Source organism: Pogona vitticeps, chromosome 2 (assembly GCF_051106095.1).
Source record: "Pogona vitticeps strain Pit_001003342236 chromosome 2, PviZW2.1, whole genome shotgun sequence".
Classification (NCBI taxonomy): domain Eukaryota; kingdom Metazoa; phylum Chordata; class Lepidosauria; order Squamata; family Agamidae; genus Pogona; species Pogona vitticeps.
Genome location: NC_135784.1, coordinates 130,323,773 through 130,347,646, shown reverse-complemented (window position 1 = coordinate 130,347,646; position 23,874 = coordinate 130,323,773). Strand labels below are relative to the sequence as shown.

At 39.4% G+C, this 23,874-nt stretch overlaps 1 protein-coding gene across 14 annotated transcripts in view; it reads left to right on the top strand.

Annotated features, from left to right (window-relative positions):
* Window positions 1-23,874, top strand: part of MAP2K4 (mitogen-activated protein kinase kinase 4) — a 74,884-nt gene that overhangs the window by 36,574 nt on the left and 14,436 nt on the right. For 13 of the 14 annotated variants that reach the window (XM_078385944.1, XM_072990428.2, XM_072990429.2 and 10 more), the window contains 3 exons: window positions 10,315-10,489; window positions 19,618-19,737; window positions 21,355-21,474. In XM_078385944.1, the coding sequence (XP_078242070.1) occupies window positions 10,315-10,489; window positions 19,618-19,737; window positions 21,355-21,474 (415 nt within the window). Of the gene's footprint in view, window positions 1-4; window positions 7,472-10,314; window positions 10,490-19,617; window positions 19,738-21,354; window positions 21,475-23,874 lie in introns of those variants that run through there. The other variant, XM_072990434.2, reaches the window with a different exon arrangement.

Here is a 23,874-nt window from a genome sequence, read left to right as displayed (position 1 = left end):
AAGCGTAACTGTCTGTTAGCCCCATTGTCAGATATTTTCATAATAGCCAAAAAAGCCATCAACACAATTATAGTACTTTGCAAAAAAATTGTCTTATTATGAATGAATGTACTAGTAAAAGTAATTATTTAGTATTTTCAGCATATACCTTCATTATTTTTGTATGATGAAACTGTCTGTTTACATCTGCAGTTCACAATGCTCTGTCTCTGTGTCCTTCCACTGGCACTATAAACATAGTGGCTTTTTTGAAAATAGCAATACTGGCATCTTCATGGTTGCTTGGGTGTTTACAAAAAATTCTTTTATTGTTAAAATAAAATTCTGGCTCATAATGGACAAGAAACATAAAACAAAAACAAAAAATTAAAGAAGACAGAAGCATTTTGACACCTCAAAGACTAACTGCTGTATTTTAATGTGAGCTGTTGTGGACCATGTCCACTTCCTCTGACATAAGTAGCATTGCATGGCAATCATTTGCACATGGTCTGAAGATAAAGAGACAACAGTTGGAAATTGTATAAGTCATGGTGACATTTCACACCTGGTAATGACTTAAGACCCCTTTTGATATTCAGTTCTTCTTCTTCTAAGATCTTTTGTAATAAGTGACAATAGTGGGTAAAGGAATCCCAGGCTATAAATAGCAACAGAAGAAGTAAGATAGTAGTTGAGGCCTGACACATTTGTAATGAGTTAAGAACCCTTGACTTTATCTTCAAAACTTTCTGTAAAGGGGCAGAGGTTAGTTGGGAAGGAACCTGGGCAGTAACAGCAGATAACAGCATAATTATTGTAGCATTTCACATTTTGTAATAATTGAAGAAACCTTGGCTAATATATCTTTTGAGATGGGTACCCAGCATATATTTATATTTTATCTCAGCTGTTTCTCTCTGAATTCTTATTCTGCAGTTTTGTCTCCAGGATTGCAGCTAGTGGAGCTGCTGTAACAGGGGATTCACATGTTCCCTATTGGATGTTAGAATGAAAGTTACTGAATTCCCAGTGAAATTTCTCCAAGGTTTCCTTTCCGTGAGTCCAGATTTTAAAAAGTCATCCATGTACCTCAAATAGAGGAATGGATTTTGGTACCACAGTTGAGAAAGCATTGAACTAGGCAATCCATAAATATATTCTCATATTGTGGATCCATATGAGTACCCCGGCAGTAGGTTTTATTGTCAAAGGTGAAATAGTTGTGTGTGAGCACGAAGTCGCAGAGGATGGTGTATATGTGGGCTTCATCCTTAATTTGAATGGTTTTACTGACACTGCTACAATAATTACGTTGTTATCTGCTGTTATTTTCCATAACCCAGGTTCCTTCCCAACTAACCATTGCTCTTTAGAGAAGAGGCTTGGAAAGATAAAGTCAAGGGTTTTTAACTCAATACCAAATGTGTCATCCCACAACCATTACGTTGCTTCTTCTGTAGTTGTTTGTAGCCTGGGGTTCTTTTACTCAACAATTATTGTCACTTTTACGAACAAAGCTTCAAAGAAAAGAACTGAATGTCAAATATATCTTAAGACATTATGAAGTGTGAAATGCCACATTGATTCATACAATTTCCAACTTGTGTCTACTAACCAACCATTGTTTCTTCATCTTGGGGCCATCTACGAATGATTGTCATGGAGAGGAAGTGAATTTGATCCATGAAAGCTCACATTAAAATATAGCAGATACTCTTTGAGTTGCAAAAACACTTTTACCTTCATTCATTCATCCATCTATCCATCCATCCATTCATTTTTTGTTTTGTGATGTTTCTTGTCTGATACACTTGCACAGACTAATACAGCTGTCATTTAAAAAACTACAGTTATAGTTGATGCATGTGCAGTAATCTGGAACATCCACCTATCTCCTTGTGTGGTAAACTGTAGCCATGCTGTGTGACATGAAGTTATGCCATTTGAAATATAGGGCTTGTCATGAGAAGTTGGAGAATATTGGTAAAAGTTGTAGTGCACACAGGAATAAAAAAAAAATTCTGGGATAGGATTGAAAATCCCTAAAGGTCTTAAATTTATGAATAGTGAATTGACTAGACAGATCTGGCACTCAAGTAATAACTTTCCAGATCTTTGTCTAATTCATTTGAAAAAGAATAAATAGATTTGAGCCTTTCATGGGTGTATTTCAGTTACACAGTGAATTGAATTAAAGTTTCTACTGTATAGTTAGTAACTGACAGCTGATAATTTCTATGGTGATTTCTTGCTTTGGGGTGATTTCCCTCCAAAGATTATGTCATAAGAGGATTTCAGCCATTATTTAAACAGTATAACCATTTTAAGGAAGCAGGAGAATGCGTGGAATACATTTTATACATGGGTGAAAGAAAGCTAAAATACTGTACTCAGAACACAAGTAGTTCCCAAATTGAGTCTAATTTATCTGAATTGATTTATCCTGTTTTGTGGCATGTGAACTGTTGGATAGCTCAGTGAGTTAGGTATCTGGCTGCGGAACCAGAGGTTGGGAGTTCAGTTCCCCACTGTGCACCAGCTGCCAGTGCACAGCCCGGATGGAGCTCTATGTGTGTGCATGCTGGTTAGAGGGACCATTGGCATAGAAGCTTTCAGAGGGCAGCACAGCTGGTGGTGAAGGTTTCTGGGAATTATAGTCCAAGAACACATGGATTATCCAAGGTGGGGAACCCACTTCATCACAGCTCATATAGCAATCCACCCAATGGTTGCTCCTCAGTTCTCTCTAACCGCCAGTGAGAGAGTGTTCAGAGACATAACTTTGTTGACAAAATAGTCAAAACTTTTTATCATCTTTTTTCTTACCTCCTATTTGTTTTTCTTTTATTTATTCTAAAATAATAATAATAACATAGTTGTTTGTCATCAGTTTGCTGTTGTTTATGGCCTCAAAGGCTCCATTTAAGTATTGTGTATCATGCAAAAGCAAGATATTGCTAATGACCAAATAACAGGAATTTATCCTATATCACAGGAGGTTGTGTTCCCCTTGAAAACTTTGGTTTCCAGTCTGGGCATGTTTAGAGATGGCTTCCCTTCTGGATGCCCAAGTGGCAGCTGGCATCAGACGTGTTTTTCCCTACCTAGGGTTTATATACCAGCTGCAGAAATTTCTAGAGAAGGCAGAACAGGACATGATAACACACATCCTAGTATTGCAGTCCACTTCTTGTAGGGCTGTCTGAAAAGTATCCAAAAATTTCAGCTGGCTCAAACAGAGACAACCAAAGTTTTGATTAATCTTCAAACACGTATGAATATGTGCTGTAATATCTCAGTGATCAATTCAAAGTGCTTACTTTCAAATTAAAAAAGAACTTTGTACCTAGATTTTTTAAAAAATGCTCCCTCTAACATTCTTACTACTATTTTTAATACTTCCTTCCACCTCCTTGGTCATCCAATCATTTCCCACAGTTTGCTCATTCAGAGAAAGCAATCTTACCGACAACTTAGCAGATGCCTAAGAAGACACGTGGGACAGTAGGACCCAACCTAAACCTTGGAGCTCCCTGTCAAAATAAGTCCAACTTGATCCAACTTGACTTTCAAACACCTTATGAAAATGGTTGTTGTGGGTTTTTCAGGCTCTCCTGAATAAAAAATTAATTGTTGGTAATATTTTCATTTTGATCATGGCAATTCTCCCAAACCACGATAGTTTCAATTTAGAATACTCCTGCAATTTATCTTTATTATCACTTTTAATTTATTAAAATTTTGCTCCTTTAATTTTTGAGTCACTTTAACTATATTTATACCTAAATATTTAATATAATTACACATTTTAAAACCATACTGTATTTATTTACAAACATTTCTTGTTTATATTTATTATAATTAAACATCATTATTTTTGTTTTTTGCCAGTTAATAGTTAGTCCTGTTGTTTCCCCAAATTTTTCTAAATGATTTTTAATATTATCCATACTTTCTAATGGGTTTTTAATGGTCAATAATGAGTCATCAGCAAATAAATTAATCTTAATTGTATAATTTTTACCTAATCCTTTAATTAATTCATCATTTCTCATTGCTTTAGCTAACAGTTCTATAACCATACAAAACAATATTGGTGAAAGTGGACAGCCTTGTCTTGTACTTCATCCTAGAAAAATCCGCTCTGTTAAACCGTCATTAACTATTAGTTCTGAAATAGTCATGGCAACTAGACTTCTTTCTTATTAGGTTGAAACATTTCAGTGTTCATCCAGGTAGCTTCTTCAGTCTAAGAAGAGTTGGTGGAGATCCCTGATATATCCTCCACTTTGGTTTCACTTCCCCCTCGTCTGAATAGGCTTTATTTATTTATTTTATTTATTTATTTAATTTATACCCCGCCTATCTGGTCAATTACTACCACTCTAGGCGGCTTGTTAGAAGGACAAAGGAGTCAGGGTGAGTGAAAATCCCTCTTCTGCAGTCCTTTCCCCCCATTGTCATGGGTCATTAACAGTCATTAACAGTGGTTTTTCTGGTGTGTGTTTCTAATCTTTCTAGGGACAGATGAAAGGGCAGCATGATAAATAGGATACAGATTGTGTCTAAAGCCGCCACCCCTGTTGAGTGAGGGATTGTCTATATGAACATGTATGGCCTCCCTGATCCCTCTCTCAAACCACCTGTCTTCTCGGTCCAAAATGAGTACATCTTGGTCATCAAATGAGTGCCCTTGTCCTTCAAATCAAGGAACACTGCTGGTTGTGGTCCTGAGCCATTGCCCCTCCTGTGCTGGGCCATTCTCCTATATAATGGCTGTTTGATTTCTCCAATGTAGAGTTCCGAACACTCCTCTTTGCAGTAGATTGCATATCCCATATTGCTCCTGTTGTATTTTGGTGTCTGGTCTTTTGGGTGGACGAGTTTCTACCTTAGTATGTTTGTGGGTTTGAAGTGCATGGGTATGTGGTGTTTACCAAAAATCCTTTTGAGCTTTTCAGACACATGTGCCATGTAAGGAATGGCCAGGTTCTTTGGTCGGCTCTCAGATTGTTGCATTGTCCTGCTAGGTCAGGACATTGCCTTGTTGAAGGCCCATTTTGGATCTCTACAGGCCTTAAGGACTGTCTTCAGATGTCTATCTTCCTTCTTCTTGACTTCTGTGGAGGTGGGGATGTTTCTTGCTCTGTGGTGGAGCATCCTGATGACCCATAGTTTGTGTTGCAATGAGTGATGAGAGTCAAATTTCAGGTATTGGTCAGTGTGTGTAGGTTTTCTGTAGATTTCTATCTTCCAGCTCACGGACCACATAAATGCAGTGGACCCAAATATCAAGTTCACCAGGGAAGACACTAGAGACAACCAGCTGACTTTCCTGGACTGTACAGTCATCATAGGATCCAATGAAAGCTTAGGAATAGAAACATGGAGGATATATATGGATATATGGAGGATATATCAGGGATCTCCTACCAACTCTTCTCAGACTGAAGAAGATACTTGGATGAGTAGTGAAACATTTTAACCTAATAAGAAAGAAATCCAGTTGCCATTACAGTACTGAACTTCCAGATAACCTCACTTGGATGACAGAGAAATTTCACAGATATATTCCTATCTTCCATGCATCACTTGGCAACAGAATTTACGGCTGTTAGAAAAGTGAAATGCTTTGCCCAACAGTACATTATTGTACAAGTGGACAATGAGGAAGAATGCAACAGTGTGCTGCTTTATACTGCCGCAGAAGTGTTTAAAGCATTCTGCTTTAAAGTTTACAGTTTAAACTGGGTTACAGTTTAATTATGGAGGCTATACATTGCGCGCCCCACCCCGACATGAGCTGGATACTCAATTGACCAACCTCAGAAGGATGGAAGGCTGAATTAACCTTGAGCTAGTTACCTGAGCTCATTGGGATTGAGCTCAGGTCATGAGCAGAGTCTTGGCTGCCTTACTGCAATTCAGCCACTGCACCACAAGGCTCTTTTGTTTATTTAAGCCTTCTTTTCTTTATTTAAGTTATTTATACCCAATCCTTAGAGGAATTCAAGTAAAATAACAGTAATAAAACCTCAGTAAGAAGAGGAAAGCATGCTCCCTCGGATGTTTCCTTCTGATAAGGGACTTGACGTCAGTTAGCTCTTGGGCAAATGAGAGATGGTTCATTCTCACCATGTGTCTGGTTTTCTCTTTGGCTTTTTTTTTTTTTTTTTTTTGGCTGTCCTGCCCCTTTCCACACAATGATTCCCAACCCTGGATTACCCAGTTTTTCTTAGATTAAAACTCCCAGAAGTCTTCACCACTAGCTGTGCTGGCCAGCAGTTCTGGAAGTTGTAGTCCAAGAACACCTGGGGACCCAAGGTTGGGAACCACTGCTTAGTGGTTGATGAGACCTTGATCTCCTGCCCATTTAGTAGTCAGTGGCCCTGGGGCAGATGGTGGACAGTATAGCTAGAGCAGGTGTTACCTTCACTTCCTTCCCTGCCTCCTCAGCTTTTGTCCTGCTGGAAGTACACTTTCATTTAAGGTAGCACTAACCACTCTTCTGAGTCTGTTAATAAACCCTCTGTTTTCATTAAGCAACAAAGAAGGGTAAACATATTGCAAAATTATTTGCTCTCATACCTCTGAGGATGCTGTCTACACCCTCCAGCTACAAAAAGATTCACTGAAAGTCTTCATATTGACTGTGTGCAGGCAAGATGGTATAAAAGTAAGATTTCTTTGTCATCTGTACCATGTAACAAGCCTTAAACATGGGATTCAGCTCATGTGTTGTCTTGTAATTATTCAGGCCATCCCAGCTTTGTAGTAGTTGGACAAAGATATAGTCTTATAGATTTTGAACATTCCAGATGACTTACTTGTAAGTGATTAAGTTTGAATTCCTCCGGAATGCTGAGTATTAGTTTGATTGTTGCCTTTGTTTGGCTGTCTGTTGCTTTCTTGTGCTGATGAAATGTAGTTCAGTGAAGCATTTCAGCAGATTGTAAATCCCTTGCTCTCATAGGGGTATTGATTCAAAGAGTTCTGCATTTCTGTGGAGAAGAGTAGGGCATGTTGAAAATAAGATTGTTTTAGCCTTATTTAAATGTAGCAGCCCGAAACAACCTGCTGATTTTTAGATATGTGTATAATTGTTCTTTGATTGTGCCTTTGATCTCTGTCTTCTTATCTTCCACATATGCTTGCAGACAAGCTTCTGATAGGTTAATATGTTGCTGAGAGTTCACATTCAGATCTGTTTGTAATGGGCATTATTAGGTAGATGTGATGAGTAGAACTAAATGAGCACTTCCCTTGGGTATCTGAACAAACTGAGAATTGGACCACAAAGTAAAACATGCTTGACTTTGACAGATATATTCCACTTAATATTTTGGTTAAACTTGCTGGATCTTGTTTTATGCATTGGTTTTAACAAGGATGAATCCAGATGAGTGACAGCTACTTAATTACCCCAGTCCGAAGATAATCGGAATGGGGACATGCCATTTGAATTCTCTGACACATCACAGATGCATAAGTAAGTTCTGAAAAACCAGGCAAATCTTTTCTTAGGTGATGGTGAACTATGTGCTTGTAACATGTCGGTGATGTATCAGAGCATTAAATAATTAGCTACCTTATAAAAAAGAAATCGTATTGTGACAGCATGGTTGTTTCTATCACCAGTTAGATAATTACTTGATTCTTCAATAGCCTAAGAGTAGCAGATTTAAGAACAAGATCTGCTCTTGTGAAGTTCTACCCTATTTCCATGAAAATAAGACCTACCCTGAAAATAAGCCCTAGATGATTTTTCAGAATGCTCGTAATATAAGCCCTATCCCCAGAATAAGTCCCAGTTAAGTGAAACCCCACCCTCCACCATTGTGCAGCAACCAGAAGAAGATGACGTGACTGTATTTGAATAGATGTAAATTGTTGTACATGGAAAAAAAATCCCCTGAAAATAAGCCCTAATGCATTTTTGGACCAAAAATTAATATTAGACTCTGTCTTCTTTTCGGGGAAGCACAGTATATTTTCATTCTCATAACTGCAAAGGGCAATTAGTAGGACACCAAGGCACCTGCTTGTATTATTAGGAATGTCTTATTCCCTGTAGGTTTTGTTATTGTTTTCTCAGTAGCATTTGACATCTGCTAGAGTCCTCCTAAAATATGGATGTTTTCATGTTACCAATGACGTGCAATATGCCAGTGGTTTACAAATAATTCCCAGCATCAGTGTGATGCTGTTTGCAAGGCAAATTATTCCATATAGCAATTGTAAGTGGAGATGGATTTTCTGAAATTAAACATCAGTGTTTAATTTCAATAATTCCTTTCTTATTGACTGACAGTTGTAGAAAAATCAACTATATTGTAAATCCTTGTGCTTGGTTAATTAAAATATGGAATACAGAGGTGCTAAAGAAATATTTTTTTGTCCTCAGTGTTGCATTATTGATGCAATATTGTTATTTGTGATATATACTTTAATCCTGTATTAGGGAATAAAATGTGTAGAGTTGGGTTGTTAGAGAAAGGGGAAGATTCTGGTATTATCAGAAACTGGAGTTTATCTGTGCCACCAAACCACATTTTGGCATTTGGCATGACAGAAATGAACCTGTTTCCTCTAGTATCTTTCTATATTTGCTCTTCCCTGGCAAATTATAGTTGGCAATCACAAGGAAATGGTGATTTGCAGGCAAATTGTAGTTTGTAGAAACCATAGTCTAGTTGTTCAGATATAACAGTGAAATGGTTTGCTGTGGATGAGGGTGTGTGACGGTGTGTAAAGAAGTAATGGAGCACATAAGCCCAATACTTGGTCAGATAATATATGGATTGAACTAGTACCTCAGGCCAACCTTAGGCCAGACTTTTGCCCCATCAAGTCGGTCAGTTTTAGCAGGCTTTTTCTTTGCTCTCTTTGATTTAGGGTAAGGAAAGACAATTTTAAAAATGCTAACTCTGAAGCACTTTCAGAGTAAAAGTTGGAGGGCCTGGAGCAGTCGAGTCCTGCTTTTGCAGAAGGAGATCCTAGGAAGTTTTGAAACTTGCCTCTTATTAAATATGCTTAGACTTCATATTTTGTAATGACAGAAATTATGGGTTGGAAGATCTGCGTACAAAATGCTAGAGAAATCCACGTCATGAGATAGTCACTGCTTATTGGGAAACAAAACTAGAAAATAATAAGCATTTCCTCATGCAAAGCCATTTACCAGCAAAAAGAACCTATATATATAAATCTGGTATTTTTCTGGTTTTAAAAATAGCCTACAGAAGAATCTATATACAGTGGGGTCTTGACTTAAGAACGGCTCGAGTTAAGAACATTTTGACTTAAGAACCACTCTCATAGGAAAATATTGACTTGACTTACATACTTAGATTTGAGTTAAGAACTGAAAAAAAAAACACATGGGAGGCAGGGAAAGTGCAAAATTTGAACTTTCAGTTAACTGTTGGCCAGTGAAAAGGGTGCCTGTCTGCTTCCTCACTCCTCCCAGCGTTTAGAGAGTGGATTGGGAGACAGTCTTCGGACTGCCTGGTACTGCCTGGACTGTATTTTCCCTGCCTTCCCTGAACCTTTCTTGACCTAAGAAACAAAATATCCCCCTCTAGTGGTCGAAGGCGGAATAGCAGCTTCCCATTAGTTTCTATGGACGGAAAAGAGCAGATACGGATCAAATGGTTTTCAATGCATTCCTATGGGAAATGCAGATTTGACCTGAGAACTTTTTGACTTGACAACCGCCTTCCAATACGGATTAAGTTCTCAAGTCAAGACCCCACTGTACTTTCTTACTCTTACAAATGTGCACAGTCATTTGACTTATTTCATACCATGACAAAATAGTGGTTTTACATGTATTTTGGAATTAAGTGAGGGGATCGTGCAAGTTTTCAGTTTTCCATTAAAACCAGTATTCCTGTTTAAAAACCCAGCAACCAGCAGGCATGAATGCTCTTTATGCAAGTAATAAAAAGAAGAACATTGTTTAGTCACCAGCCTATAACTCCAGAGGAATGAAGATGTCACACATTTCCTGACACAGCTGATTCTAGGGTCATAAGAATCTGATAATTTTATATAGGAATTTATAAACATCCACAGAATTGAAGCTGTAATGTAAGACATGGACTTGATTCTATTTAATTGCTGAGAAGTCTAGTTACTTTAATCCCGATCCCAGCCTCATACCTTCCGCCCCTTATTTAGCTCCTGCTTGGAGTTTGTTTGTGTTTGTTTGTTTGTTTATGCATTAGCCTTATGTACACTCCTTTATATAATGCTTTTAATTAGTGCTGATGAAACAAAGTTTCAAACTATTTAAATTGTGGAAAAATTCCTTCCCAAATTTTTTGACAGAGAGAGACTGAGAACACACAGCATTGAATCATCAGGAAAATTGAAGATTTCCCCTGAACAGCATTGGGATTTTACTGCAGAGGACTTGAAAGACCTTGGAGAAATTGGACGAGGCGCTTATGGTTCTGTCAACAAAATGGTCCACAAACCAAGTGGGCAAATTATGGCTGTAAAAGTAGGTGATGCCCATAATTATATTTGTATTTCCAGGCAGAAGGGACAGCTCACGATGGAGAATTTAATGTCTCTCCATCTGACACTCAGCAGTTGCTTTTTATTTTCCCTCTCCCTTAATTATGAAGTCTGTATTAGCTGACAATACTATGTTGATAATGGCTTATCTGGTGTAGTGAAGAGCTTTTAAATAAAGCACACACATACATTAAATGACAGGCAGAGCTTGAGAGACCATTGTTTTATAGTATCTGAGATCTTTCACCTCCAAGTCACTAGTTTAAATCCAGCTCATCCTACTAGGAAGCAAATTTCTGCAGTTGACCATTCAAGGTCCTATGTGAAACGGATTAGTCTCCCCCACACCTTTTTTTTTTAAAATAGTTTAAGCATGCTGCAGTAGTTGGTATCTTGAGGGTAGAGTTGGGGTGGATGACAGTTCTTGTTTCTGTGAGGTGCTGCTCTCGTTCATTATGTTTCTGGATATTATTAAAGCTCATGAGAGTTCTAATTTGTAATTTTTCATCTGCCTTGCACATAGACTAGATGTATTTTGTGCCTTTAAAAATATCATACAGTATTATCACAATCTGGCTGAATCCATTTGCAAAACTTTGTGTGTTGAGATAAATGTTATCAATGACTTTTACCTCCAGGAACCCACATTGCTTTGTTTTCATTAATAGTTACTTGATACTTCATTGCCCTCATTGGTGATAAGAATAATTAATAGTCAGTGATCACAGGGATTTTATTTCCTGCTTTTTTTCTGGTTACTACATTTTCTAAATAATTCCTGGCTGCAGAATAAATGGATGTCAAGAGCAGGTGTGAATGCCATGCCCAACTCAGGTGTCAGCAATGATACCTTCTGGAATATACTCTGCATATTCTAAGACTGTTATCTTAAATGAACAGAAAATTTTTAACAGGGAAGAACATTTCCCACATTCTGTATCCTGCTAATCATAAGATGATGGAGAAAAAAAAGGACTTGAGCTATACATTTGTGGAATCTTAGAAATTCTTCAATCAATTTTTTTCATCCCGCATCAGTGTTGATGTCTCCAAATTACACTACTGAACACTGTCTAGGAAGGAATTTGTTCTCTCTCATCCCTTCCTCTCCTACTAGTGGTGCCTCGACTTACAAACTTAATTGGTTCTGGAACTCTGGTCGTAACTTGAAATGGTCGTAACTCGAAGCACCATGTCCCATAGGAATGCATTGAAATGCAATTTTAAAAATCACAAAAAAATATATAAATAAATAAACCCAAAACACTGCAAGACCCATCGGAAACGTGATTAGTCCATTCTGGCTGAAGAGGGAGGGACAGAAAAGCAAACAAACACTGCAAGACCCATTGGAAACTTGATTGATCCGTTCCAGCCAAAGGGGAAAAAACTGAAAAGCAAACAAGAAATACAAAAAAAGAAAGCTAAAAATCAAACAGAGAGTACAAGACTCATTGGAAATGCAAGCAAAAAAACCCAAAAAGCAAACAGAACGTGGAAGATTCATCGGAAATGCAAACAAAAAATCCAAAAACCAAACAGAGTGCAAGACCCATTGGAAAAGGGGGAATAAAACACAACAAAAAACAAACAAATCCTCCAAGACCCATCACAGCGCAGAAACACAACCCCACCAGCCCAAAATCACGCTGCAAAACCCACCCAGAACAGTTTTTAAAAAGTAGAAAGCAGCACCGTATCAGGCAGTCTGAAGCCTCCTCTGATCGCACACTCACTAACTGCTGGGGCGAAAGAGCTACAAAGAAGCAGCCTCTTCGTCACCAACAGTTAGCAATTTGAATTGCCCACCTTTTTTCCCTGCCTTTTTCTCTTCGTAACTCGAAGCTCCGGTCAAAAGTAGAAGCAAAATTTTGCCGGAGCTGGTCGTAACTGGAAATGGTCCTATGTCGGGACGTTCGTAAGTCAAGGCACCACTGTACTAGGAGAATGCTAATTTACTTTTTTCTGTGTATCTATCCAGCTTCAGGCAGCACAACAGTAGAGCAGCTACAGATTAGAAAGGCAGTTTGAAGACAGTTCCAGGGTTCGAAACACAGGGTCAGCATGAGAAGCAAGTCTGAATACAGTCCAAAGACACAAACAGCAGAGGTCTAGTGGAACAGGTAGGTAGTTAGGAGCTGTACACACCAGAAACATTGTTCCAGCACTAAGTGCCTAGAGCTTGAAGGCTTTAAGTTGGAGCCTTCAGAGCCCCATCCATCCAAACATGCTGACCATCACAGTCAATGGGGAATTTTGCAAATGGCATCCTGATAAAAAGTAGCCTTTTACTCGCGAGGAAACCTTCAGACAGCCATTTCAAAACCAAGCAGCATACCGAGTCTGCACCTGGGGCAGAATGGCCTCTTGATTCCCCCCCCCCCCCCCCGATTCGCATAGAGGGCTGTTGCTTTCCCCTTTCCTGGTATTGCTATACTGTTGGCTGATAATTTCTGCCTGATTTTGAAATAGACCCTTACCCACTGTGCCAGGAAGGATTATGTAGACATGTTAGAGAAATGAAAATTGATGTGCATGTGTACGTAATTAGATTTTTTTCCCATAAAGCCAATTTAGGAAACCAATGAAGTCTAGCAAAACTTGTCTAGTCTGCAACTATAAAAGACATAATAAGAAATACTGTAGCCCTTCTCACCATCATCCTTTGCCTTCATGTGAAAACACTGATATTGTCTCACTCCCATAGAACCTGTAGTTACCTATAGGTGTTTGCTGATTTCCTTCATTGTGTTAATGGACAGTGACAGGACTTTCTCTGGTGGTAGTTGCTCACTTGGTGTTTGTTGTGGGAAAAGGGAATGCATTTCAGAAAGTTCTACTATAGAGGATCACTATAGCAAAATTCTAAGATGAAAGAGCAGCCATCTACATGAGCCTTCCTGGGAGTGTTTTAATTGCTGTATGGTAATAACCTATGGATGAGATGGTTGGACAGTGTCATCAAAGCTACCAACATGAATTTGACCCAAGTCCAGGGGGCAGTGGAAGACAGGAGGGCCTGGCGTGCAGTGGTCCATGGGGTCACGAAGAGTCGGACACGACTAAACGACTAAACAACAAGAATAACCAGTTAGTAGGGGATTTGCCATGCTGTAAAAAAATGGAATGGGCTTGGACTTTCCGTAGGCTTCATATTTCTCTTGTTGACATGCAGCATGCTTGGCTTAGTGATTTCTGTCTGTGTATACAGTACCTGCTGCTCATCAGATTTACGTTTGAGTGGCAGTGAGGGCAGTTGAGTGAAGGTGCTTACACTGCTGTCTAGTTTTCTGGTGCAATTGTAGATTGCACAGGCTTTTTGGATTCTGTTTAATAAGTCTTATAAAGTCCTCTTCTAGTGCTTTTCTGTCTGTATGGATGACTTCTTTCGTTCCTTCTCTTTCACGTAACATCCAAGGCTCTTTCTTACTTCCTTTCTAATATTCTACTTAATTCAAGGAAATAATTTCACTCTTTATTTCCAGAATGCCTATGTGCTTTTTTTATTATTATTATTTGCTTGAGATATCTTTCTATATGAAATTACTCCCTATCCCAGGGCAGCTATTGGGTAGGTGGAATGATGATAAGAAAAGAGGCTAAAGGGAGAAAACATTTTCAAGTGAAGTCTGTCTGTCTATCAGTCTGTGTCCGTATGTCTGTCTGTCTGTCTGGAATCTTAGTTTTCAAGGGCAAAATCTTATAGAAACTTGGGAGGCAACTTGGATACTGGAAACCATTGAAAATGGGTACCTATCCAATATATGAAAAAGGATCTTAAAGAAAATGGAGGCATAGTCAGAGCACTGCTGGAATAGTTGTGCATGGATAATGCAATCATTAGGGACGTGGTGGCGCTGTGGGCTAAACCGCAGAAGCCTGTGCTGCAGGGTCAGAAGACCAAGCAGTCGTAAGATCGAATCCACGTGACGGAGTGAGCACCCGTTGCTTGTCCCAGCTCCCGCCAACCTAGCGGTTCGAAAGCATGCAAATGCGAGTAGATAAATAGGTACCATCTCGGTGGGAAGGTAAACAGCGTTCCGTATCTAAATCACACTGGCCATGTGACCACGGAAAGATTGTCTTCGGACAAACGCTGGCTCTATGGCTTGAAGAGCGGGATGAGCGACGCCCCCTAGAGTCAGACACGACTGGACAAAAATTGTCAAGGGGAACCTTTACCTTTACCTTAATGCAATCAAGGAGAATATTGTGGATATGTTTTGCAGGCAGGGTCACTGGTTTACTTCAGAGCACGCATATCTGAGGATGACGTGCATTAATTAATTAATTTGGAAATTACCAGTAGAATTGTATCTTTAGAATAGATAGCAAAATCAGCCTTCTCTGTACAGACCATTGTAACTTTATCAAGCAATTTGTAAGGGGGGTGATGTAGAGGGGAAGGTTGAAACATTTCTACTACAGAATGTGTCAGCATATAAAGATTGGTAAGCAGATCAGGCTGATTCTGCTGTGGCAATCGAAATGTTTCTAGTACAGTGGTGCCTCGCATAGCGAGGTTAATCCGTTCCAGATTAACCTTCGCTATGCTGAAGCATCGCTGAACGGGGCAGGGATTTCCATTGGAACGCATTAAACATGGTTTAATGCGTTCCAAATGGGCCAAATACTCACCGTTCAGCGATGCTTCAGGATGGCCGGCAGCCATTTTCGCGCCCTCGCCTCGCTTAACGAGGGCATGAAAACGCTGCGTGCGGCCATTTTGGGCCATTTCCAGGCTTCCGGCGGCCATTTTGGCCGCCGAACAGCTGATCGTCGGGGTTCGTTTTGCGAAGATCGGTAAGCGAAACGCTTACCGGTCTTCGCAAAGCGAATTTTCCCCTATTGGAAAAATGTTGAGCGATCGCATTAGCAATCCGAAAAAACGGATCGCTATGTGATTTCATCGTTATACGGTGCGCTCGTTAAGCAAGGCACCACTGTATGTGATTGCTGGGTGCAGAAGTACACATCTCTTGTCAATAAATGTTCTTAATTAACATAGTCAAAATTGGCCATATCTCTTTCTTAAGAAAAGGCCACTTTGCACCCTTTGGATAAAGCTGTGAAATGTTAGCTCTTTGACTCCACTCTATTTAAAAATTGTCCTGGGAAGCAACTATTTGCCACACTAAGTGCTGCTTTCCTTCAGATAAGAACTTCATTGGGGAGGGGTTGGCTCAATAGTGGTTCCAGGTAAGAAAAGTTTAAAAACAAATAAACCAGAAAACAAGTAGGGAGAGCTGAAATTCTCTTTTGTAGAGAAACAGGAACAGGGTTAGAGAAGGGTGCTGAATTATTCAGATCCCTAGATCCGAATATCTCTGCGTGGCAGCATAGCTGCTGAGTGTCCGCTCAGCCCTCCCTTGGCCAGTTGATCCACTGACCTGTTTTCGTTTGCTGCTGGGGGTCCTCCTGCTCTGGTGGTGTGGCAGTCTGGGTAGGAACTCAGCCAGCCTAGCCTGCCACCTCTGTCAGCTGACCACCTCCTTCTCGGAGTGGTCAGCTGTTGGGGGAGGCTGGCTGGGCTGGCTGAGCTCCTGCCTGGATTGGCACACCACCAGAGCAGGAGGACCCCTGGTGGCTCATGACAACAGGTTAGAGAGCCAGCCAGTCTGGAGGAGGGCTGAGTAGACATTCGACAGCTGTGCTGCCACAGAGAGATATTCAGATCTAGGGATCCAAATAATTAAGTGTCTTTCTCTAGTTGTAGGCATTTTAGTTAAGGATGCTTTTAATGTAACATGTAGTTCAGGCCTTGAGAGACACTGTCATGTAATGAGTAGAGTGGTGGACTAGAATCCAGGAGACCAGAGTTCATATCCCCACTTGGGTCTGAAAACCCATTGAGAGCTTCATGACAATGGATAAACAACTCCTTGAACATTGCAGCATGTTAAAAATCCTATTAGGGTCACCGTTCATTGGAACACATAACCTCAACAGTTCAGTCCTTGATGCCAAATCAATTACAAACCTGCCATATTTTTAATAGCACGGAATGGCTGTCAGATGGGTTTCAGCCAGTGACCTGGAGGTGAACGGTTCTGTAGTTTGATATCTTGCTCCCCTGGGCCTTTAGCTCCGTTTTGATCCTGTGTGGGCTTTATCTGTGCCCACAATTGCAGAGCTGGGTTTACGGGATTGATTGATTGATTGATTGATTTGCAATTTGTAATTACACTTAACCAGATTTAAGAGGCGGAAGAGTAAATGGTGGTTAAAAGTTGTTGAAAACATTAAAACTGAACAATGAAGGTAAGATATGCAATACAATGTTACCACTTGTGGATCCGAATATAGTTTCAATATGTAGTTTTCAGATGGGAAATATTTGATTAGTTCTCATGTAGTATTGGTTATTTGAGCTAGAAAATGCTATCACTACCATCTGTGGGGGAAAAGATTGGGTAACAGATTCAAACTGATACCAGAAAATGGATTGCCAGATTATAATGCTGATATTAATATTTATGCCACAAAAAGGCACTCTTTGAAGGAGTTAGTGATCCCTGCATGCTCTGTACCAAGGAAGATGATTGTCAAACTTAGATGGAGGGATAGTACTTTACCATTTCATTGCTCTACTTTTCATTCTGCTTAATACCACTGTCATGATCTCCACGTGGCCCCTGCTTGTTTCACCAAACGAAGAGCTCACTCTACGTGCCCCTCAGCTCCCACCAGTTGATTCCATTAACAATACCTATTATTAATAATTGAGGTCCAGGCCATATGTAATTTTAAAACAATCAAATAGAAATTGTTTATTGATACTGGTGTTGACAGAACAAGCAATGTTGTTAACTCTTAAACATTCTCCTTTATTCACTCTCAACCACCTCTCTAGCCCAAACTTCAAAACTCTCTCAATCTCTTCAACTCCCTAACACTCTTGACTAAACTCTATCTCAAACTCCCTATCTAAACTCCTCCTGCTGCTGAGTCTCTTATACCTTGTGACTCCACCCCTCCAGCACTCCCATTGGTCTGTGCAGATAGCATATGAATATGCATGACCTGGGCGGATGCCACAACCACACCTTTGGAAGAATGTTCATTGCATGTTAATACATTTTTCCTGTAATATTCAGCATTTATTGAATATTTCTTAATGTTAAACTTGAATGTTACTTTGCACACATTTCATTGGCCAAATCCTGTTGATTAGTTAACATCCGTTTCTGTGCAGTGGCATAAATTTCCACAGTGAATCCTGCTAGTTTAAAAACTTGCATTCTTCACTGTGTACAAAAGCAATCTGTGTGTGACAAAAGACATAAATAGTGACTTGTTAACAAGCAACAATTTCCTCCTGCAGTTTCTGACATTGCATTTACCCAACTTAACTAACCAATACAGTTCTTGCCAAAGGAGCTCCAGCGATTTTGTTTTTGCATGTATTCTGTCTCTTTAATAAAATAACTTTTTTGCTATATTACTATTCCTGTGACCTGTTCAGGCAACAGCAATAATTGTCTATGCACTGAAATTTACTGAGGGGGATGTGTACTGTTTTAGACTCTACCCATGATGACAGAAAATTCATGACACACATTGTTTGAAATGCGTTTTCTTCTTATTTATGACTGATTTGTTTCCTCAAAGGATAAACCACTCCCCTTGTCTCCATTGGATGACATTTATTTACAAAACTGCATTATTAAAATCATATAACATTTTACATGACTTTCAAAATTATTATGGAAAATTTGCAAAAACTGATCTTCATCCAAGGAGATATTGTTGATCTCTTCCTTATTGTAAAAGGTGAACTACAGTTGTTTTCTAAAGTTTTTTTTAAAAGAGGAGGGGAGAGATTGAACAGACTGAAGAGCAAAATGACATTATTTAGAATGTGAGCATTACATAGGCTTAACTGCAGAGGGTGCTGCTAGTCAAGATATGAACCCTGAGAGGTCTCTTTGTCTGATACTAACAAGTAGCGTCACGGCTTGCCAAAAGTTCTTTTCTTTCGCAGTGGCAGGTGTTTATTACCTCTCTAAACGTTCTCAAACTTTTCCCAAGTTGTACCACTCGTGCCATGGAAAATGGATACATAGAAAATGATTTCCAGTAGCTTTGAAGGAGGGGGATTAATATGTATGGTTAGTGAATTGTTTTGCTTCTTAAATAAACATTTTCTTTATAAGGAATGTAGAAATCTGATCAACTTCATGGCATAAATTATTTGAGCTCCCAATAATTAGGATTTACACACAAATTTAATTTTTGAGTCCTCTTTCTACAAAATGATCAATTATTAAATTGTAGTATTTTGATTTAATTCAGCTGATGATGTTAAAAGAGTCGACATAATTCTGTTGGTGTTTGCCTTATGTCTTTGTAACTTGATTAGCTAATTGGGCTAATTGACAAGATGCTGTGTGCATCTCAATTGCACAGTCTGACACATCACTGCACATACACAGTCAGGATGCATCCCAGCAGTCCATGATTAGCTGTTATAAGTTACTAAACCTTAGATAAAACACTAATAGGATTCTGGCCACTGTTTTTAAGATGTTCACATTTCCACTACTGTGTTTAGCCTAGTACCTCTGTTTGGCTTGTAATCCATTACCTACTTGATTCTCTCTTGATTGGATTGGGTGAAATGGACAGTCATCTGTGCAGCCATTAGGAAGAAGGAAAAACATTAGAGCAATCAGCAGCACAATCTGTTGCATCCCCAATGTACTGAGCTACCCAGTTCTTCGTCAGTCAGTCAGTGCTGCTCTCCTTATTGTGGGGCTCTATGGGGCCTGGAAATGAAACAGCATGTTGTAACATAATACCCCACTGATCTATTAGACAGGCACCATTGTATTAAGATAACTAGCCTTTTAAACCCTTTGATAGTTCCTGTATTATTCCCATTGTTTGTGGAAGTAATTGTGCCTAATTGCTAATTAGAATGTGTTCAACTTAATTACTTTAAACAACTGTTTATATTTATCTGCTAGACCACTGTCTAACTAAAGTCTTTGGCAGCCTCGGATTTTTCTGTTTGAATATTTTATTGATACTGTAAAATACCTATCTAGCAACGACTTATTATCTCTGCCTTAGTGGGTGATAATATCTCTTCCCTTTTTATTCTTTCAGAGAATTCGATCAACAGTGGATGAAAAGGAGCAAAAACAGCTTTTAATGGATTTAGATGTAGTTATGCGAAGTAGTGACTGTCCATATATTGTTCAGTTTTATGGAGCACTCTTCAGAGAGGTAGGCACTCAAACATTGCTTAATTTGTAATATATAATTTGGTTAACTCCACAGGTTTTTCATGTGTGACAAAATCCATCTATCCAGGAGCCAGCAGATGGCAGTTTCCTGGGTAAACTCGCTGGGGAATGAGAGATACATGTAAAGAAAAAATTACCATTGCACCAGCTGTTAAGAGTAGAATACTGTCAGTTTTGGTTCCTGATTGATCCAAAACATTAATGAGATGTTATAGTGCTTTTTAAATTTGTCTTATTTTGTCCGTTGCACCTCTCCCCATGAGCCAGCGCATGAATAAATGGATTCCAGCTCTCCCAGATAACTTAAACAAATGCATCACACATCCTTTTTAAGTCTGTTGGAGTCGCATGTTCGACCAGACCAGATGGGCGGGATACAAATCAAATCAAATCAAATAAATAGATAAATAAATATGTTGAAAGTAATGATAGGAACAGGAGCAAGCACCCCCTCCCCCTCATTGTATGGCTCTCCATATTTTTCCAAATTCCTGAATTCAGTTCTTCTGTTCATTCAAGGAAGTTTAGCATAGTGTGTTCATCTTTGCATCTTCTTATCAGTTTGATCCTCACAACAACACTGTGAACTAGTAGATTAGACTAAACTGGTTTCTTGCCCACCATCACCCCCTGAGCTTCCTGGTTCTGAGTCTGAGACTCTTGAGTGGGGGACTCTTGCAGGCTGTTCAGGAAACAGTGTCCACTTCATTCTGAGAAGTGTTTTTGTCTGATCCCTGCATATTGCTGAGACATATTCTGGGACATATTTTGGAGCAGGGTATTGACTGAGGTGTTTTGGGCCATGGTGTCATGAAGCGAGACCTAGGAGTCGCCCAAGAACATGTGTGGTGTTCTCCACTGACAGTACATTGCAGAAAGAGTGTGGTGGTGCTGGTATCTAAAGTAATCAAAGGGTTATGAGGAACACAGTGCCATTGTTTATAACTTATTATTTTTATCTAAAGCTCTCTCTGTGTGCGTGCGTGCCTGCGTGCCTGCATACTTTGCCTGTGTGTAATTATAGAAAAAATAATAATATTGCCCATGACAAACTTAGTGGGAAAGTTTGACAAGATTAAATACAATCTGTTAGCAATTATTTGTTCTGATAGCTGATGTAGGACAAACAAGATGTGGAGCTCTTTTTATAGGAAAACTGGCTACATCTGTTGTAACGAAGGTTTGTGAAACTGCAAGCCAGCAAGCTTGGCATCAGGAATAGGCAATGTGTTTCTATGAAGTGTTTTATAAATGTCTGCAAGATCTATTTTCAGATTTGTAGTTGTTACTGTAATGAAGCAATATGTTCAGCAAAAGTAAAACAATCTTCTATTTAATGAGATAAATTGCCATTTGACAAAAGAGGGAACATAATATTTTGTCAGGATGAATTACTGAATTCTTTCGATGAAAGGTATATGCCAATTGTTCTGATTTCTCCAGATTAGTAAAATGGGATTTGCATCAATGCTGTGTGTAGCGCATGTCCTCTCTTGCCGTGCCAATCCATCAGAAAGGGGTACATATTGAGTATCCCAGGTTTTAATTCCACTTGACAACAGTGTAAAGATTTCTGTCTTTCCTTCTCCTTTTCTAGGGTGACTGTTGGATCTGTATGGAGCTCATGTCTACCTCGTTTGACAAATTTTACAAATATGTATATAGTGTATTAGATGACGTTATTCCAGAAGAAATTCTAGGCAAAATCACTTTAGCTGTAAGTGGTGTTATTTCTGTTATTTCTATGTGCTTCTTCCCTTTCTATGTACTTATCTGCTTTGCTTAAGGTTCTAGATAGGAGCTTATTTTCCTTAACTAAATTTTGCTGTTACACTGCGATTACAAGCTGACTTTTTTTTTCTGGGTTGCTACATGGCGAATAGATTTGGGGACTTAAAACATATGTTACACGTGAAACTGACATGTTTCAACTGTTTTCCACTTTAGAATAGACTAGACAGAAAAGAACTTCTGGAAAAAGTAGATTTTCTTGTGAATATAATTAGCAACAGCAGTCTTCAAAATACTAGTTGCTGAAAGCATCAGTTTCAGCAGAAGTTGTAGAAAAATCTGAAATATTAAGTATGTATTACTTGCCCCATATTCCCCCTTCTTCATTTAAGAGATTCAGCACATCCTAAATCTAAACAGGCTCATCTTAGAATAGGTGGAGATCTTGACTTGTCAGGAGCGAGGGGAAGTCTAGGCTTGGCAAGAGCAAGAATGCAGCGAGACATGGGTATGCCTCTTAAGTGGGGCAAGCTGGAAATAAAAGATTTGAAAGTCCTCTTGTATGAGCTTGGCCTGTTACATTCAGGTTTGGTGGAATGAGATTTGGTTTGCGGAATTTAGTCAAATACAATTCAGATTACAACCCTGGCTAGTGTAAAAAGAGAATGAAGCCGTTTATTCTCTGATATCACTAGTTTCTCCAGCATAGGCAAGTGCATATGTTGTCTCTGTCCTAAGTGGCGCTATTGCCTCACTTATCAATGCAGGCATGTGTCACCATAGTCAGAACAGATAGCTTCAGACACTGCACGGCATGCTTTTTGTGAATGAATGGAGTTCTGTCCAACACCATAACTTGGGTGTCCAGGCTCAAATCATAATCCAGGAATATACATCCAAACTTTGAACCTGGGTTTTCATGGGGAGCAGAACCCCACCTAACACAGGCTCTGTCTCTATTCCTTGATCTGCTTTTCAACTGATTCTGAGCACTTCTGTCTTGTCTGGATTAAGTTTCAGTTTGTTTGCCTTTACACAGTCCATTTCTGACATCAACATCTGAAACCAAAGCAGTTTTTTTGGAAGTTAGATGTCAAGGACAGAGAGAAGAGTTGGGTGTGTCAGTGTGGCTGCACTTAGGACAGAGACACCCCAACTCCAGAAGATTTTTCTCGGTGGTTTCCTGTGGATGTTAAATAGAATTGCAAGTCAGATATATCCTCTGAGTCTCTTTAGGCTACGTTACAGTAGTTGGACAGATATTTTAAAAAACAGATCTTTCTCATTCTTCAGATGCACATAGTGGGCTAACACCCACTTGGCTGTCTCTTTCTAATTTGTCTCTCAAGAGGCAGAAACTAGGGATGTGCATTTGGATTAGGAAATATTCAGAATTCACTGAATACTGCTGTATTTAGATATTTCTGAATATACCTGAATCCAAATTTGATAGTTCCAAACATCTGTAGTAATAATTCCTTATATTGGGACTCCTGTATATGAGAAAGCAAAAGACTGAATTTTTGCTTCCTAGAGGAAAGTGAAACCTCTCAGGCACCCTGTACAGTGGGGTCTCGACTTACGAACGGCTCGACATACGAACGTTTCGACTTACAAACCGCTCTCATAGGAATATATGGACTCAACTTACGAACTTAGATTCAAGTTACGAACTCATTTTTTTCCTTTTTTTAAAAGCTAAGTCATCTTAGGTTAAAAGGAAAAAAGAAAAAAATATCCCCCTCTAGTGGCAGAAGGCAGAATAGCAGCTTCCCATTAGTTTCTATGGACAAAAAGAGCAGATACGGATTAAATGGTTTTCAATCCATTCCTATGGGAAATGCAGATTCGACTTAAGAACTTTTCGACCTGAGAACTGCCTTCCAATACGGATTAAGTTCGTAAGTCGAGACCCCACTGTAGTGATTTCTTGAGAAATGAAGCTTAAAGATACTCTGTCACCAAGGCAGAGAACTCAGTCTCTCTTGATTGAGATTGCCATGAGTTTCCCAAGAGAGTGGTGCTGGGGTGAGAGCAAAACCTGTAAACGATATCTGTCTGCAGCAGTAAAGTCTATAAGCGTTGAGACTGCACCACAGGTCTGCAGTGGGGAGACAGCCATCCATAGGCAGGTGATCCCAATGTTCTAGGGCTTGGTTGGCATGGTGGAAGGCATAAATGAGGGGACAGTCTCAGTGGATGGGGGATTCCAGAGAGAGAGCGAGAGAGAGCAGCATTATTTTCCAGTTGGAAGTTGTGGCCCTGGCCAGTAGGCTCAAAGACCTCTTCCGCGACAGGTTTGCCTTCTTGTGGAAGAAGGAGGGTTCTAGGAACCCTCTTGAACCTCCAAATTTAACAGCTTGTCTTACTGGTCTGAGGAGGAGTC